Source organism: Sebastes umbrosus, chromosome 1 (genome assembly GCF_015220745.1).
Source record: "Sebastes umbrosus isolate fSebUmb1 chromosome 1, fSebUmb1.pri, whole genome shotgun sequence".
Classification (NCBI taxonomy): Eukaryota; Metazoa; Chordata; class Actinopteri; order Perciformes; family Sebastidae; genus Sebastes; species Sebastes umbrosus.
The window spans coordinates 30,731,111-30,747,510 of NC_051269.1; the positions used below are offsets into that span (position 1 = coordinate 30,731,111).

The 16,400-nt window shown below is 41.6% G+C and overlaps 1 protein-coding gene and 1 long non-coding RNA gene across 4 annotated transcripts; both read right to left on the bottom strand.

Annotated features, from left to right (window-relative positions):
* Positions 1-4,169: 4,169 nt before the first annotated feature.
* On the bottom strand, positions 4,170-4,848 carry LOC119489015. Its single transcript, XR_005207074.1, has 2 exons — positions 4,800-4,848; positions 4,170-4,711 (listed from the first exon to the last, which is right to left on the bottom strand). It is a non-coding gene; the product is annotated as an uncharacterized LOC119489015 (long non-coding RNA).
* A 659-nt stretch (positions 4,849-5,507) lies between these two features.
* On the bottom strand, positions 5,508-15,130 carry mdm4 (MDM4 regulator of p53). 3 transcript variants are annotated; one of them, XM_037771110.1, is made up of 11 exons: positions 14,902-15,130; positions 13,151-13,241; positions 12,975-13,049; positions 12,142-12,275; positions 11,994-12,043; positions 11,464-11,528; positions 10,173-10,269; positions 9,933-10,093; positions 8,310-8,492; positions 8,097-8,165; positions 5,508-8,002 (listed from the first exon to the last, which is right to left on the bottom strand). In XM_037771110.1, the coding sequence occupies exons 2-11, from the start codon at positions 13,223-13,225 to the stop codon at positions 7,433-7,435; spliced, it is 1,479 nt and encodes a 492-aa protein (XP_037627038.1). In that variant the 5' UTR covers positions 13,226-13,241; positions 14,902-15,130; the 3' UTR covers positions 5,508-7,432. The 3 variants fall into 3 exon arrangements, with proteins under 3 accessions (XP_037627038.1, XP_037627027.1, XP_037627032.1); XM_037771099.1 differs by having other exon boundaries at positions 8,310-8,507; positions 14,902-15,128; XM_037771104.1 differs by lacking the exon at positions 14,902-15,130 and adding an exon at positions 13,515-13,581 and having other exon boundaries at positions 8,310-8,507.
* Between the last annotated feature and the right edge of the window lie 1,270 nt (positions 15,131-16,400).

Sequence of the window (16,400 nt, forward strand, 5' to 3'; positions counted from 1 at the left end):
ATTGCATTATTAAAGGTGCTAAATGCGAGATTGGGAGTATTTCTATTGCCTCTGCATGGCTCTCAACATGGCGATGGCTGAGCCGGCGGCTCATAGCTAACAGTGGTAACAGCGCTAACAGTGAAAACAACAACAAACAGTGCTGACAGATAGAACAGTGTTTACCTGAGGGGGAACCGGAGGGGGTGGGTGCTACGCTTCTGCAACGGCGCCGGCGTTATCAGTTGTAACTGCCGTATTACAGCAGTGAAGAGCGGCGGCCGTGAGCTAGCCAGTGGGGCACGCTCACATGCACTAAAAGTACGTGCGGCCAGCCCGGTTATGTCAACAAAGCATGGAGAAGCTTGGATTACAACACACACAGACGATGGAGAGCAACTTCATTCTCTGCTCAGGTAGACATACTTCTCTATATCTTTACATAGCAAGTAGTTGTTGGATGCTTTATTAATGCTCTGGATATCATATAGAGAACCTTTAAAGTTTCTGTCAACATACAAACCTGCTCAACCTCTATTCCATGACTAAAACAGTGTACATTTAAGTATATGGTGAACATGTTTGTGTGTAGGAGCACCATGAACACGGGATACAGATTTTAAAGAATGTATAGTTAAGGAAAAAGGAAGGGAAATGTGTTTATTTCTGTATTTAACCTGGAGTGTTTACTGTACTGTATTACTCCTGTTTGGAGTCTGGACTCACGCAACAATCTTCTGGACTGGTTAAGTGCCTTTCAGCAGGGACATGTTCACCATAGTGACAGCAACAGATGCCCGACTGTGTCGCCTCGGAGACTGTTTCTCTACTGTCGCCATGATAATTGCACGTTCGTTGCTGAACGCTTTGATAACAGTTTTTCACACGGCACAATGCCGAACTCAAGATTATGGTGATATTTACACAACATTAATGCTGAAAGATGACAAAGCAGTGTACTCCTCTCAGATGAGCATCAGTACAACACAGTGAAAGCAAATCAATCACCTAACTAATGAATGGGAGCTGATTACTACTCTACTATGCCCAGCTAATTCTGTCGAGTAATGAACCTTACATAAGCTATCTGATGCCTGAAGGTGATGTGACACTACTACGACCCGGCTAATCATCAGGGAGAATACTCCCATTCATTGCAGTTCAGAATGAAGTGCCCACACCTGTGTTTTCACAGGGCTCTGGAGGCCTGGAGAAAGCTTTCTAAGTCAGGGGGGAAACAGTAGTTCTGTAGCCCAGCCACGCTGCTGCTCACTGGGGCTTTTATCGCAGGGTAATCCCCTACAACAAACAGAATGGCCGGCATGTGCATACGCAGCTGTTGCCAGTCTTAGTGCAAGTGGTGTCATGTTAAATCACAGGAATGGACTGAGCCCCTGAGCCATCCGCTGCCCTTCCCTTCACTGGCATCCCCGCTCACTGCGAGGCTCCAGCCAGCACACATGGACAAACACATATACACATACTCATACCTACGTACATAACCCACTTCCCACTAACATACTTTGCAGCACATGGGAGCCCTAAAGTTATTCACTTTGCTCCACCGATACAAACAACCAGATTGTTTACATGACATATATTCCACTAGAGTGGTGCAGGAATGAGTCGTAAAACCTGGAAACGAGTTAAAATTCTAGCACTCACGGTTCCCTCGTCTGGAAGTCAGCGGGGTTTTTTTAACGTACTTTTAGTTAGATGCCTGAAATAAGGTCCGAGGTTTGTAAAAATCAGAAATGCTTGTTAACAGGGAGACGTTAACGTTTCTCGTTGTGGAGCCCCGTCACTTCACAAGACACGGAAAACCTCTGTTGGTCTGGAGGAGCTGCAGCATTTATTTATGCACAAACGTCCACTGTTTCATTCACTAGATATTCTCAGAGCTACTAACTCTTCTGCAGTGTGGATCCACACTTGAGGTGGAGCGAGCTGTGAGTGAAGGCAAGCAGGCAGGCAGAGGAGCAGAGACTCCGGCCTTGGAGACCAAAGCTACGGTCTCCCTCGCATCCTCCGACTGCGGCCAACACTGTTTTGCAAGTTGGGCTTCACTAGATATAACTTTGGTGCTTACGTGTAGTTTGTGTTGGAGTCTTGTCTGAACAGCATAGCCACACGCGAGCGCGCATGGGACACCGACCTGGATTGATTTATAACAAACAGTCCCTTTAACACAAGCTGAAGAGATTTTAACGTTTTGTTCTACGACATAAAATACATCAATAAATACCCCACTTGGGAATTTTGAAGCCTTTATGTGTCGGTTGCGGTTGTTAACAAGTGGCTAAATGAGACTACTATCACGCCGACTCGTCCGCCTTTACAGCCTTGTTATGTATACTCACGCTCATTCGACCCTGGTGTAGTTCATTTATAGCCTAACGTTAGCTTTTTACTTCTGGCGATTGCATTCACACTTCAAAAATCATATAAAGTGGTGTTCATTTGTGGAGATTATCTTGCTGAACAAAACGTGAAAGTATCATCAACGTGTGTTTGCCACACAGCTTATTTTCCACAATAAACCAAAACCCACTGGAAAAATCCCATTGGCTGTTTGTCGAGGGAACCAGAGCGATGCTTACTTCCTGGTTGGCCTACAAAAATACGTCATCCCTGCAGCACTCTATACTGCTACAAGTTGCGTGATAACTCACAGTAGGCTTGCCAGTTTCACTTAGGTTAATCAGAAAGCTATCTGACAGGGTAAAGCCGGGCCCTCATAAAACCTATCCAGTTTAATTTGAAGGCAATTTACACCTTGACGTCGCCCAAGTGTAAACCACAATCTGCATAGCTCCTCTAGGAGACACGGCTCAATCCTGTCTGAGGCCACTGGTGTGTATACGACTGTGCTGTTGCGAGATGTGAGTGGATAGCTATGCGGAAACTATGCCCTGAACCCAGTTAGCCCGGCTTCCATATATCATCTTCCATATCAGACCTCCTGCTGTGGGTACAAGGAAAGCTCTACTATGTTCCTCTAATCTCATTTTAATGTGTCACATCTCTATTTTCCCCCTACTCTTATTTTGAAAATCTCTCTTGTCTTTATGCCTTTTTCTGTATCTCTGGCTCCACTGACCTTCTCCCATGTCAGCACTGGGACAAATTTAGCGTCCTGGTTTCTGGAGCGACCAAATAGTTGGACACAACAGAGGGGAAAGTGTGTGTGTGTGTGTGTGTGTGTGTGTGTGTGTGTGGAGGTGAGACAGAAAGGTCCTGTACACACAGATACAGTTACAGATATCCAGACACACAACCAGAAGAAAGCAAAGGAGGGTAAACAGGCTGGAGTTATGCAGACGAAGGACACGGGAAGAGAGTGACGCAGATATACTATGTATAGACTATTTATGAAGGTGCATCAAAGTACAAGAAAGCCAGTAACGGCAATAAAATGATAAAAATGGAAAAAGTATGGGAGCAATTGCATCCTAACTATTTTCCCTCTAGGAAGTATTGCGTACGGTACGCCATGGGGATAAAGGGAGAATGTGTTGTGTTATTCTGGGATGTTTGGAAGGAGGTACTGTCGCCATGGAAACATGCAGATCCCCTACCACTCCCTGGGCCGTGCCATTCTGGAGCTGCCAAGCTTCGGGTGCCATGTCACCAGGGGTGTTATGCCATTCTTCGTGTCTACGCGCTGTGACGCGCCAGACACCGTGGACAAAGCAGTATGCCATTCTTGAATTAGATGCAGAGAGAGGGAAAAGCATTTTAGTATGGCTGTCAGGAGCAATTAATACTGTCGGGCGAACCTCAGGGAGGACAACAACTCCTCCCTACTACATGATGTTTGTGGTGGGATGCAAAGTATTTTTCAGAATCAGAAATTGGGGCTTTACAGTTGCTCTTATATAAACATAAAGAAATGTAAGAAAATATAAATAAAGAAGTAAATAACGTGTAAATTATGTACATAATGCTACAATATTGTACACAATGCTACTGTATAGACACAATATATGTAAAGAAATATAAGTTAGTAATATAATTAAAATAAGAATATAAGAAATATGTTCAAATATTTGCATTAAGACGTGCAATGTATAACATATAACCACAGTGCAAATGAGTAAATACAATACACAATGCTTATAAGTAAATACAAAATGCTGAGAGGTGGGTTCTATTAAGTGTATTAAATATAAAATATATACCAACGACTTTAACTACTTAATTAATTTACTGTAATAGTATTGGAGCCACAATAGATCTTTTTGTTATTGTGGTTAAATAAATGTCATTTATGGTGTTGTTAGGTTGCTGATAGACCGCCCCTTTAATATAGGTGCGTGCCCCCCTTTGTGTGCGTCAAGCGGGGGAGCAGTTTGACCACCGTGAAAATGTTGTTTTTGAAAGGCTAAACGCCAACAAATATGGATCGAAGCAGAAGATTTCACAAGATTTTGCTAATAAGTAACAAAAAAATGTCTTTTTATATAGTTTTATATACAGATTTTTGTATAAATTATCCAGTAAGTGTGTTATTATGACTTTAGTTATACATGAGCAAATCTAATTTTGACAACCTCAGAGCAGACAAATCCTGGCGCACCCCCTGTGATCTTTGGCGCCCCCATAAGGGGGGCAAAGACCAACCACAGCTCGTCTACAGTTTTGTCAACATAAATAAAGTGATGATGTCTTGACGGATTCACCAAGCGACTGCAGATACATAATCTCTTTTTTTATTTTTTTTACGATTTAACTAATTTACTGTAATAGAATTAGAGCCACAATAGATTTTTTTGTTATTGTGGTTAAATAAATGTTATTTTTGTTAGATTGTGCTAGACCGCCCCGTTAATACAGGTGCGTGTCTCCCTTTGTGTGTGTGAAGCGGGGGAGCAGTTTGACCGCAGTGAAAATGTTGTTTTTGAAAGGCTAAACGCCAACAAATATGGATTGAAGCAGAAGATTTCATTAGATTTTGCTACTAAGTAACAAAAAATGCATTTTTATATACAGATTTTTGTATAAATTATCCAGTAAGTGTGTTATTATGATTTTAGTTATACATGAGCAAATCTAATTTTTACAACCTCAGAGCAGACAAATCCTCTATGGCGCAGGGGCCTGGACCCCAGGTTGGGAACCACTGCTCTAGTTTACAGTATACTGTATGTTGTTGTATACAGTATACTCCAGTCTACAGCAGCATATGGTATACTTCCAGACACCCTATCCTCTAGTCTACAGTATACCGTATGTTGCTGTAGACTCCAGACTACAGCAACATACAGTAAACTGTTGACTAGTTGATAGGGTGTCTGTCCCAAAAATAAGGCAGACACAAGGAAGCAGGACAGTGAGTAAGCAGAGGAGAGTTGCAGGTGCTGGAGCCCAGTCAAGAAGGAGAGGACACATGACAGCTGGCCTGTCATACAATGACTTATTCTTCAGCCAAAACACACACACACACACACACACACACACCAGTGGGGACTGTACATCTACTGTCCCTCTGGTCAGCAAGTGAACTAAATGAACCAATCAACTCTATATCGCTTTACAAAACATCTTTTATTCCATGACAGGTAGAAAAACACAACTATATGAACTGAACCATGTTTGAGCACATTCTGGTCTTAATTGCAACGATCATTCATTCTGAACCAGTATAGGCTATCAATGGTATAATTTGTACTAAGCAATTTTTAATGAGGTCTGTATAGTAACTTTCTTTTGATGCACAATTACGGAGATAAATACAGGCTACATTAATATTTTATAGCATTTATATAGCTCTCACAGCAGCTGAGTGCTGGCTCTATTCACGACAGGAGGCATGCTCTATATATGATTTACATGTTATCACTGGTACTGTACAGCTTCTGTGAGCACCAGACACAATATTGAGATTTCTCCCCATCTGCTGGCAGAAAGATTAAGCGCAAGTTAAGAGCAGATCAAAGAGCTATGATACTCCCTCTACACTAAGCAGAGCCAAGAGTTTAATGCTTAATGTCACTGGACATCTCACGTCGATAATGTATTTGGAGACAGCTCACACACTTACTGAAGTCGTATCTATATGGTCCAGCGATACAATCAAATAATGCAGAGCCATCAAAATAAAATCATATCAATCAATAATAATACACAAATTAAAGTCATTACATGGCAGTGTAACGCTGAAATCAAACCTCCAAACTCCCACTAAGTACTCCGCAGTCATTCTCACAGAGGGTACATTTAATCCTGTTTCCTTAAAGTCTTTCTGTATATATCTTTCAGAAAATAATTTTGCTGTAAAATTACATATTAGAGCTCTGTAACAAGTGCTGCCTTTTTATCTGCTTCATTAGATGTGGTCATCTAAACAATTAAAACTGAATCATAAATAAATTAAATACAAAATATACAGAAATTGTTCATTGATCATGCGTTCAGGGAGATGTTACGTACCCTTTCTGAATGATAACATTTCAACATTAACCAACAATTACGACTTACTGCAGGCATCCGTGGCTTGGCAATTGTAAATACGGGATTGATTACATATTAACATCAAATTGCTACCCCAAGAGGATATTACAGTAAATACTTCAGCTGTGCATTCTCAAGCCAGTTAGATTCAACTCTACATTTTAAAATACTATGTTTAGAGAAACAGGACTTAAGCCACCACATTTGTATTTTACAGTACATTCAATTATGCAAATAATTATTTATTTTTTTTAAGGAAAAGGAGGATACTTGAATGGAGCTGCAGCTGTTGACAATAAATTCATGGTTTTAAGACTTTCTTTCCTATTCGTCCTTCAATCTTGTCTTTATAACTGAAATCTCTGAGCCACAATACCAAAGAGGGTATAAAAACGGTTAAAAAAACAAAAACAAAATGGCCCAGAAGATGCTTTACTCTTGTAGTTAAATACCTGCACTCATCTTTCCTTTTCTGTCCAGTTGATGACTGAAGTGAAACTAAGGGGGGGGGTGGGGGAGAATCAAACTAACAGAACTAAGGTGAGCAATACTAGTTTTAAATGGCACCATTCAATGCAAAAAAACAATGAGAAAATTCACATAGGCTGAAAAAAACAAGCTTTCATGAAACCAAATAATAGCTCACAAAAACGTGCGCTCCGTGGTGATCTTCTCATAAATAAATAAATACTTCTGCCTTTGTATGTCCCTTATTTAAATGTAGCACCAAAAAAAACATTCGGTATGACGAACTCTCGTGTCCAAGGTTTCATCTAACAATACTTCGGAGGCAGTGTGATGCAGAATAAACCATGCAACCAAGAGCAAGCTTCATCAAGTGCTACACTTTGCGTGAATCAATATAGGTTTTATGGGTAAGGTGCATGTTTTTGTGTGTGTGTCTACGAGCAGAGAGTGTGCATGCATCTTTATGGTTGAATGTGTTTGATGTTGTATGTTTTGTTGTTGAGGTCCCTAGAGCCTGACTGATGAGTGCTTTTTAGAGGATGAATATCTTAATAACTTTTTGAATGATCTTCCCACATCCTGGACAAGGAGCCTGGAACTTGTGTAGCCTCCTTGCACACGGGAAACAGGTTAACAGGTGAGCCGTACGTCCGTGTATTATATTTCCGTTGCGCGGTCGCACTCGACACAGCTTGCAAGGCTCCAACAGTGCCTCAGGCCTAGCTTCTTCAATCTCCATACCCAGATTCTCCTGACTCTCCCCCCCTGAGAGCTGCTCATCCTTGTTGAAGCTGGAGGGCCAAGGCCCCTTGCCTTTCCCTGTAATCGTAGTGGGCAGCGGGCGGTCAGCCGTGGAGTGGGAGGGCAGGATGACCGGGTCAGAGACTGTCCTGCTGCAGTCTGGGACGTCAATGCCGGTGTCGCTGTCATCTTCCTCGTCATGGGTGGTGAGAGAGCTGCATGCTGGGATGTCAGGAACAGAAAGGGAATGGGCGAGTCGGGGGACGTCTTTGTACCAGTTCTTACGTAGAGCCCAGCAGCGAACACAGTACCTCTGGAGAGGTGTGTTATACTTCCTGCACTCTGTGCACTGCCAAGCATCCTGAGGGATAAGGTACATACAAAGTCACACATCTGCATCAATCTACAGATAATCAAATTCTATAACTAACAAAAAAAACAAAACAGACACACACCTGTGTGGAGATCTCTGTATCAGTGTCATCGCTCAGACACTGCGAGTCTTCATCTGGCTCCTCCTGCATCTGGATAAATATACAAGACATTTGAACATCTCATATAACATTATCCTCACTCTCGACAGTAAATACATTTATTTCTCACACCAAAAATAATTATATGTGGTATGAGCCTGACCAATAAAGACAAAGTACTTAACAAACTCCTACCTCTCGATCTGCTTTCTCCTCCTTCCCTCCTCCGTCATCATCATCAGGTAGAGCCTCTCCTTCTCCTGCGCTCCCTTCCTCCAGTGCAGCCTCTTTCATCTCCACGCTCACCTGTTCACTCCCACCCTCGGTCAGGAACCAGAGGTCATCGGTGGTGTCCGACACGATGGCCGTGTCCTCCTCCTGTGCAGGAGACAACTGACACATCAGTCAGACCACCACTGTTAGACTCCAATTTATGCCATTTGCTATCAAGTAATTATGTCAAGTGTTTTTAAGCTTGAAATCTCTCAACTTGCAAAAACAACATCAGGGAAGTGGTGGCAGATGTTGGGAACTGTAGGTGTTTTTGAACCGGAGGAACTTTTTCATAGTTCTAAGAATTACTTTTTTTTAGCTCCTATTTCAGAGTAGGTACTTTTCCAACACAAAAAACAGGCAACAGCTCGTCACAAAATAAATGGAAGAAAAGAGACGAATGGAACTGACATAAAAGTCTCAAAATTAACTTGTTCACAAGCACACATCCACTGAGCCAAAGTGAGAAGGAGAGCCGCTGCTCAGTGAGCTAACGCAGTAGCAAATGGCTAACCCAGTAGCACGACCCACTAAGCCAAAGAACGATAGCCAATTCAAACTGAAATTTCAAAAGGTACTTTCGTGACAGCTATTTTGCTTGAGTTTATATGATTGTGGCATGTAACAGTTGTTTATTTATACTTATATTACTAATAAAGCTATGAGAGCTTGTGAAACATAGCAAACTAGCCGCTCGCCAATCTCCCAGCTGGAGATGTGTGCGTGCGGAGCCGGGCAGCTTACGTCACTTCAGCGTTCCTATTGGCGGTGCGAATGCAAACAGAAAAAAAGCCCTTGAAGGTATGTCGTTCTCGGGGAAACTGCCCAGTGGGCAGTTCCTCTCAGGGAGCCCCTAGAACTGTTAAAACTGGGATAAATGACGCCAATCACTTCCATATTTTCTGGAATAGCCAGGCTATTGTGCCTTATTGGCTGGAAATTCATAATTATATAAAAAATCTGGAATCGACATTCCTTTTAGATGTGATACTGTATAGATGAGTGACATCTCATTTGAAGGGTGGAATATTAATGATAAGAAACTAGTACAAATACTTCAGACATCAAGCAAAAAGGCTGTCACAAGACAGTGGCTAAAATCTGAGCCGTCCACCATTGATGGATAGAAATACTATATGAATATATTGTATATATTATAGAAATGTTGATTTTTTTTCCTGGATTTGGACCAAGTGGACGGAGTACATTAAACCTATAAGATCAGACTTTAGCCGACTTGTGAATGAGTGAGAATATAATGTAACTTATTTATTATTTTATCACATCTAACAGCTCGCTCTTTATTAATTTTTTCTTTTTTGTAATATCTAAGATGAAAGCTTCCCATGTCCAACTGTAAACAATTAAAGCTAATGTAATAAAAGAAAAGCTCTGGGAGTTTTAAGTGTGCACAATGCTGAATGATGAAAGTAAAACGAATGCTTTTCCAAAATAAAAAATAAAGTAAATCTCCAAACTTAACCCTGAAACAGCTGTTACTAATGTTATTAGATGAACTTTCTAACAACACATGAGGTTTCTTACTTGGTTTGTGTGGATGTCAGTGGAGCCATTGCTCCTAGGGCTGTAGTTACTGCGGAGATTACCCAGAAACCACCAGGGCAGGCCAGAGAGGTCCCACTCGTCCAAAGTAACGTCCAGTTTGGGCCGTTTGCAGGCTGACCGTGGCAGGCCTTCAAGGGAGTCTGGAGAGGTTTTGAACCGTTAAATGAGCAGGTCTTGTCCTGGCCATGTTGCTGAGCATATAACAGAATGTTTGCTCACCATCGTCTGGCTCCCGGGGTCGTCGCTGGGAGGGGGTCGGCAGGAGAGGCACGTCGGTGCAAGCCTCCAGCCCTGCTTTGACCACACCTCCACATATCTAGGAAGGAAATGTGAAGGACAAAAATTAGAAGACAGAGCCATAACTGGGTACTTGGAGGACTCGCAGCTCCTTTTCAAGATGGCCTGTGTGTGGGGTAGTGGTACAGGGAACAAGGGGCTGGGCAATTAGGGTAAGGATCAGTGGGGAGGGAGGTCAAAACTAATTTAATAATTAGGGCACCAAAACCGTGTAGAGGGTAAAAACAAAGACAGATAGAGAAAGGCGAGGAAGGAAAGCAAGTGTACCAATTAACAGTGATGAAACTAGTGAGTTAAAGTTTTAAAAAATCCAGTCCGGTAAAAACAGTTTTAATATCTAGTATACAAATTAAATAATAGGGTTTAAGTAATGTTTTATTCCAAGATATGATCTATAGATATATACTCTCTACAAGATTTTCTTGTAGAGTATATATCTAAGAATTCATAATCAGAAAATACATTTTTTTTTCCACGAGAAAGGAAACAAAATCATCAAGAGTGAATCTCATGTCTTCTATGATTATTTTTAATCACAGCTGATAAAGGAAATATGGACTTTTGAAAAACATATTGCAAGTACGATCAGATCTTAAATTTGATAACGATCTTGAAGTGGATTTAACACGTGCAGTAACTCAATTGATTTGTAAGGCCAGTGAGGACAGACCAGAATCTGACTGGAGCTCAACAAGGATTAGACAAAGTCTTACACATAATTAAGTACTTCAAGGTGGATTTTGGAGGGAGTCGGAAAGAAAGGTGTAGGAACACGGGGGTGGGTTATTGTTAGGCCTGTGGCTGGATCAGGAACTGCGATCCTCCAGTTTCGGAGCAGAGAAGAGAACTCTGAGACTGACAGAGAGGGTGACTCTGCCCCCCATCCACTGGGTGGTGCTGGTGGACCACAAAAGAGTCCTGGAAACACCACCAGTACAAACCAAGGATGGGGTTGTACAGAGACGGTGCCACTCTGTACAAAATGCACACCAACGAAGACAGCAGCCCTTACCTCCCCTCCTCATTACACACACGCAGACAGCAGCTCATTTTATAGTTTTGTGTACTTGGTGCTACACCAAGGCCTACCGGTCTCAATCCAATCATTATTAGCAGCTCAGCCTGTCAGCCCTGTCCCTTCAAGTGTTGTGTGTAGTGAGGTGAGAAGGGCTGGGGATTTCTGTTTCTCCTCAGCACCATGCTTCGGTTTTACCTGACCACGATCCTCCACTCCGCCCTCTACACATTCACGGCCCACAGAAAGATTCTCTGCAGCGTCTGCATTTCAGATGAGACACAGTAACAGAAAAAGGACATCCCCACCCTTTAATAATAGCATAACACACTCTCTCACTAAGGCCTTCTTCTGCAGCTTCGTAGGACGAGCTGGAAAATGGTGTTTTTCTGGCCCCCGCATCCCCAAGAAATGCACAAACTATCACAAGCACTCACAATGCATGCAAAAAGAAAGCTGAATTTAGGATGTATGTATAGATAATCACCAAGGATCTTCACTTCAAAACATATCATGTTAAAGATGTAAATGAATTAATTAATTCATCAAACACAAAGGGAAGAGGAAAAAGACAAAATTGAATTTCAAGTCATCATAAATGTACAATGTACTAACAGCAGTAAACAAATACATTCATACATTGCTTGTTCTTTGACGATGCCCCGACAGAAATATTATGTCACATTCACATAACAAATGTATAAGCATAAAATGAATGAATCACTTACCAGAACAACCAAGAACAACTAAGTATTTCTTGAGCATTTCATACACCGGGCTGTAAAATGAGAATATGAGAGTTTAGAATGGACCTCCTTAGTTTACATGTATAATCGAGTGTTGACCAGAAGCTCCATTTGTGGTGCAGGTGAATACCTTGGGTTTTTGACGGAGAAGCTCTCCACCTCCAACAGCTCTCCCAAAGGGTCATCCTGGCAGTGGACTATGTGCTGCCTCTGTTTGTCATACAGTTGCTTCCCCATGATGTACTGACCCAAGTAGTGCATCACCTACACAAAATAGTGAGCACATTTTACCTACTACTGAACCTTTGAATAACCACTTAACAGATAACACTTTGTTATGAGTAGGGCTGTCCCGAATACCATTTTCTGGGCTTCGAAGCTTCGGTGAGAAATATTCGAAGGTATGTGACGGTGAGAATTTTCCCACCGGTTAATAAACTCGTGACAAAAATGGTGTTACCGATTACACCGGACATTTTACAAGAAAAGACGACGGTCAATATATGTAGCCGCACAGTGATGGCCTCATTAACCTTATGGTTCCCTTATAGCTTTGGGATTAAACCTGAAATATTGCCAAATAGGTGCTTTTGCTTTTCGCTTCGCATCGTCTTGTCTGTCAACTCTCTCTCGTCCCGTGTGTGAGTGAAATATGACACCTGCTACTCTGAGCTGAGACTCCGTAAGGAGCAGACACATTCAATGTCAGTTTTTAGTGTCCGTCGTCCGACTTTGTATTGATAACATGCCGCTGATACGCCAAAATGAACTAAATGGGTTTTATTTCTGTAAAAAAAGCAAAACGATGGTGGGGACCTAATGTAATCGGTGTGTCCAATCACCTTATGTTTAAGGATGTATCAATGGGAGAAGCTTCAAAGCATTCAGGTCAGCCCTAGTTATGAGCTAGTAAAACAGGCTGCATACTAACAAACATACGTGGCATTTCACCTGACAGCTCACCTCTTTGAGTGTGAAGACTTCTTCCTGGGCTCCGGCAACACGCAGAATCTGCAGGAGAGGGGGTTTTGGTTGAACCTGTGGAGGGGGAACAGTACCATCACTTAGCTTTAAATGTGAACTACATTTGTAATGTTGGATAATTGTACAGGCAAAAGCAGCTGTCAAAGTTTGCATACCTGATTCCCCTCTCCAGGTAGTGTAGTCCTGCATGATGAGCTTGATGCAGGAGGCTCGGCTAATAGGGAGCTCATAGTAAACGGACGAAGTCTGAAATACACAATTATAACATGTAAGATAAACTAGTCTTTAAATTACCCATCATCATCTAATTCATCATCATCATCATCACCACATAACGCCTCGACGTAACACGTAATACCAACGCCCACGAGGTCACATTGACTTGTCAAATTATTGTAAGCTTGAATGTTAAGTAACGATACATTTAATAGCAACAAAAAAACATTTAGCAACGTCAAATATCGTTGGTCTAATTTATATATGAAGCTAAACAGACTACACCTGCTAACGTTAGCTCACCAGATGGATGGACTCGTTACACCATCTCCACCATTACTTTCTCCTTTTGCGACAGTTAATGTTGGTTTACGACAGTTGACGTTGGTTAGCGACAGTTTACTGTCTTCAAACTAGTGATGGGAATTCCGGCTCTTTTTAGTGAGCCTGTTCATTTGGCTCAGCTCACCAAGAAGAGCCGGCTCTTTCGGCTCCTCATTTTACCACTTCTGCCTTTTATAATTCAGCCAAATTTAGCGCTGTTTTTGACCTATGATTAGTATGTGTGCACATATATCACTTAAATTATTCAATATAATTATACTAAACCTTATAATTTCCAGAATATCGTAATTTTACATGCTGCTTCGTGTCCGACTGTCACTCATCTTGTCTGCTATTCGCACATCACACTCCTCTCTTTCTCTCCTCCTCTTCCTCCTCCTCTGTATCTGTAGACCGTCAGCGCGCCGCGCACCCACGCCCCTCCCTGCTTGATGGTCTGTCATCACCTAACGTCATTAACACAACATTCAGTCATGGTACGTGTCCACAGGGGCGTTTTTGATCGCGATGCGACGCTTCCCAACATTGGACGCTTGGTGGGCTGTCCCTAGAAACAAGGCACTCGGCTCCTGATTGGAGGAACGCTTTCCCGCTGTTGGCTGCTGCTTCAAACCGGAACCAGTATGGAGGCTCGTTTGGAAACTTTCTTCTCTTATTTCACGAAAATAGTTCACCGAAATGTGTTTCTGAAAACATTTGAGGCAAGAAATAAGCCATGCAGTTGATGAATTTGTCTTTATTTTGGATCGACAACGTTTATTTTAAAAGATCTTCGGGAGTTTCGAGAGGCGGCGAGTCGCGTCGGACACCCGTGATTTGCATAAAGTAGCCAGGACTTCAACTTTATGCAAATGAGGAGCGGGCTTCCTGCACGCCTAGTCTCTCGAATCGCGACGCCACGCTACCGGAATGCATTGCGCGGTTGCTTGCATAGACAATGAATGGGGAGCGTGGAAAGCACGAAGCCTGTGGACACGTACCATTATCGTTCACTTAAAAGAGTAGGTTCAAAGAGTCGGCTCTTTGAACCGGCTCGTTCGCGACGACACATCAATACTTCAAACAACAAGGCCAAAACAAACCGTCAAGCCGAGGTGACGTAACGGTGGATAAAATGATAATATTTAATGTTAGCAAAAAACAACACAATTATTAGATACTTGTATGTGAACTGGAACTTCTAGGTAACTTCGGGCAGGTGACAAAACCTGCTATCGTTACCAGCTTCTAAGCTATCGTTACCAGCTAACGTGTTAGCAAAACGTGCTAGCTACCGTTAGCATGCTAGCTACTTCCTGAACAACCCGACCGTTGATGTGATAAATGATCGATGAGTTGACTTTACCTCTCAGCTACATTGTTCCTCACGCACTGTGGCCTCAACAACTACCCGACATCTTGTAAATATACTAATAGATGATGAATACTGGGTTGTTTTATAACTCTAGCTCTCTCTGACTAACAGATAGTTAGCATCGCTGAGCTAAAGATTCAAACGGTTGAATAATGTCTACTTCCGGTCAAACAGCTACGTAGTGAAGAGCGTTGTGCCTCCTGCTGGTTGAATGACGTCATGGCCTCCAGTGGTACAATGCTGTCTGTCCATACTGAGAGCATTAAGACTGTTTTATTATTAAATTAGCCAAAGCGACTGAGAACAACTGTAATAGTTCCTTTAGTGCATTAACAGAGGTGGGAAGTACCCGGGTACAGTTTTAAGTAACTATAGCTTTGTAGTTCTAGTTGTTATATTTCCACATCTATGAAAAGAGATATTTTGGGTTACTTGTTTAACTCACATTTAAAGAGCCCATAATATGTTCATTTTCAGGTTCATACTTGTATTTTGTGTTTCTACTAGAACATGTTTACATGCTTTAATGTTCAAAAAACACTTTATTTTCCTCATACTGTCTGCCTGAATATGCCTGTATTTACCCCTCTGTCTGAAACGCTCCGTTTTAGCGCATTTTGACGGAATTGCAACATAATTGCGTTGCTAGGCAACAGCTTGGGTCCATGTGTACTTCCTGTCAGTTGATGACATTCACATACACTGCAACCAGGAATAAACTGGGACACATTTAGAATGCTTACGTTTAAAATTGTGTCAAGGGTCTAAATATTATAATATAGAAATCCTGACGGCATGTTTCAAATGCAGAGTTTCTGAATACAGGCTGTGTGTATTTCCCAGTGGATTGAGTGTTTCGATACTTTCACAGTATTTACATAGGACTTAAGCCTGCTTTATAATAAAAAAACATGAAAATCTCACTTTTTTATAATATGGGACCTTTAAGTAACTTTTGCTTATAAGCCATTAATAAGAACTAAATTTGGGTTGCAAGGTTGTGAAAAATCCCTCGCTGGTGTTTATCCATATTGCCATATTACAATATCCCAAATCTAATACAATATCTAGTCTAATATCACAATATCAATATAATATCAATATGTTGCCCAGCCCTATTAAATAATTGCTAACACCATTAAGTAAACACTGAGTTACTAATATAAATCAGTGTCTTCAGTAAACAACTAATGCAAATACTTTTAATTTGCACTTTCTTAATTCATAGTGATTGTTCGATCATTGTTAATTACCTCAGTATAGCTCCATAGCTGTGGTGTGACTGAACATTTCCTTGCACATTATTTTCCACCTTCAAGGTTACAGTAACACCAGCAGTATATTGATTTAATGCAATAATAATAAAGCCCTGCTAAAGATAACCACATCTTTGCAATGGCTATTTGTAGTTTTTACATTTTAGTAGGCTGTACTTTGCTATGAACATACTTTACATATTTTTAAATTGATTTGACTTGCAGAAATTATGC

What these genes read in the sequence shown, in the direction of transcription:
- mdm4 (XM_037771099.1), bottom strand. Translation starts at nt 13,225, where the DNA reads ATGAGCTCCCTATTAGCCGAGCCTCCTGCATCAAGCTCATCATGCAGG. An exon ending in TACCTGGAGAGGGGAATCAG is followed by an intron (nt 13,050 to 13,150) that starts GTATGCAAACTT and finishes CCCCCTCCACAG; the next exon opens with GTTCAACCAAAACCCCCTCT. An exon ending in ACCCCGGGAGCCAGACGATG is followed by an intron (nt 10,094 to 10,172) that starts GTGAGCAAACAT and finishes AAACCTCTCCAG; the next exon opens with ACTCCCTTGAAGGCCTGCCA.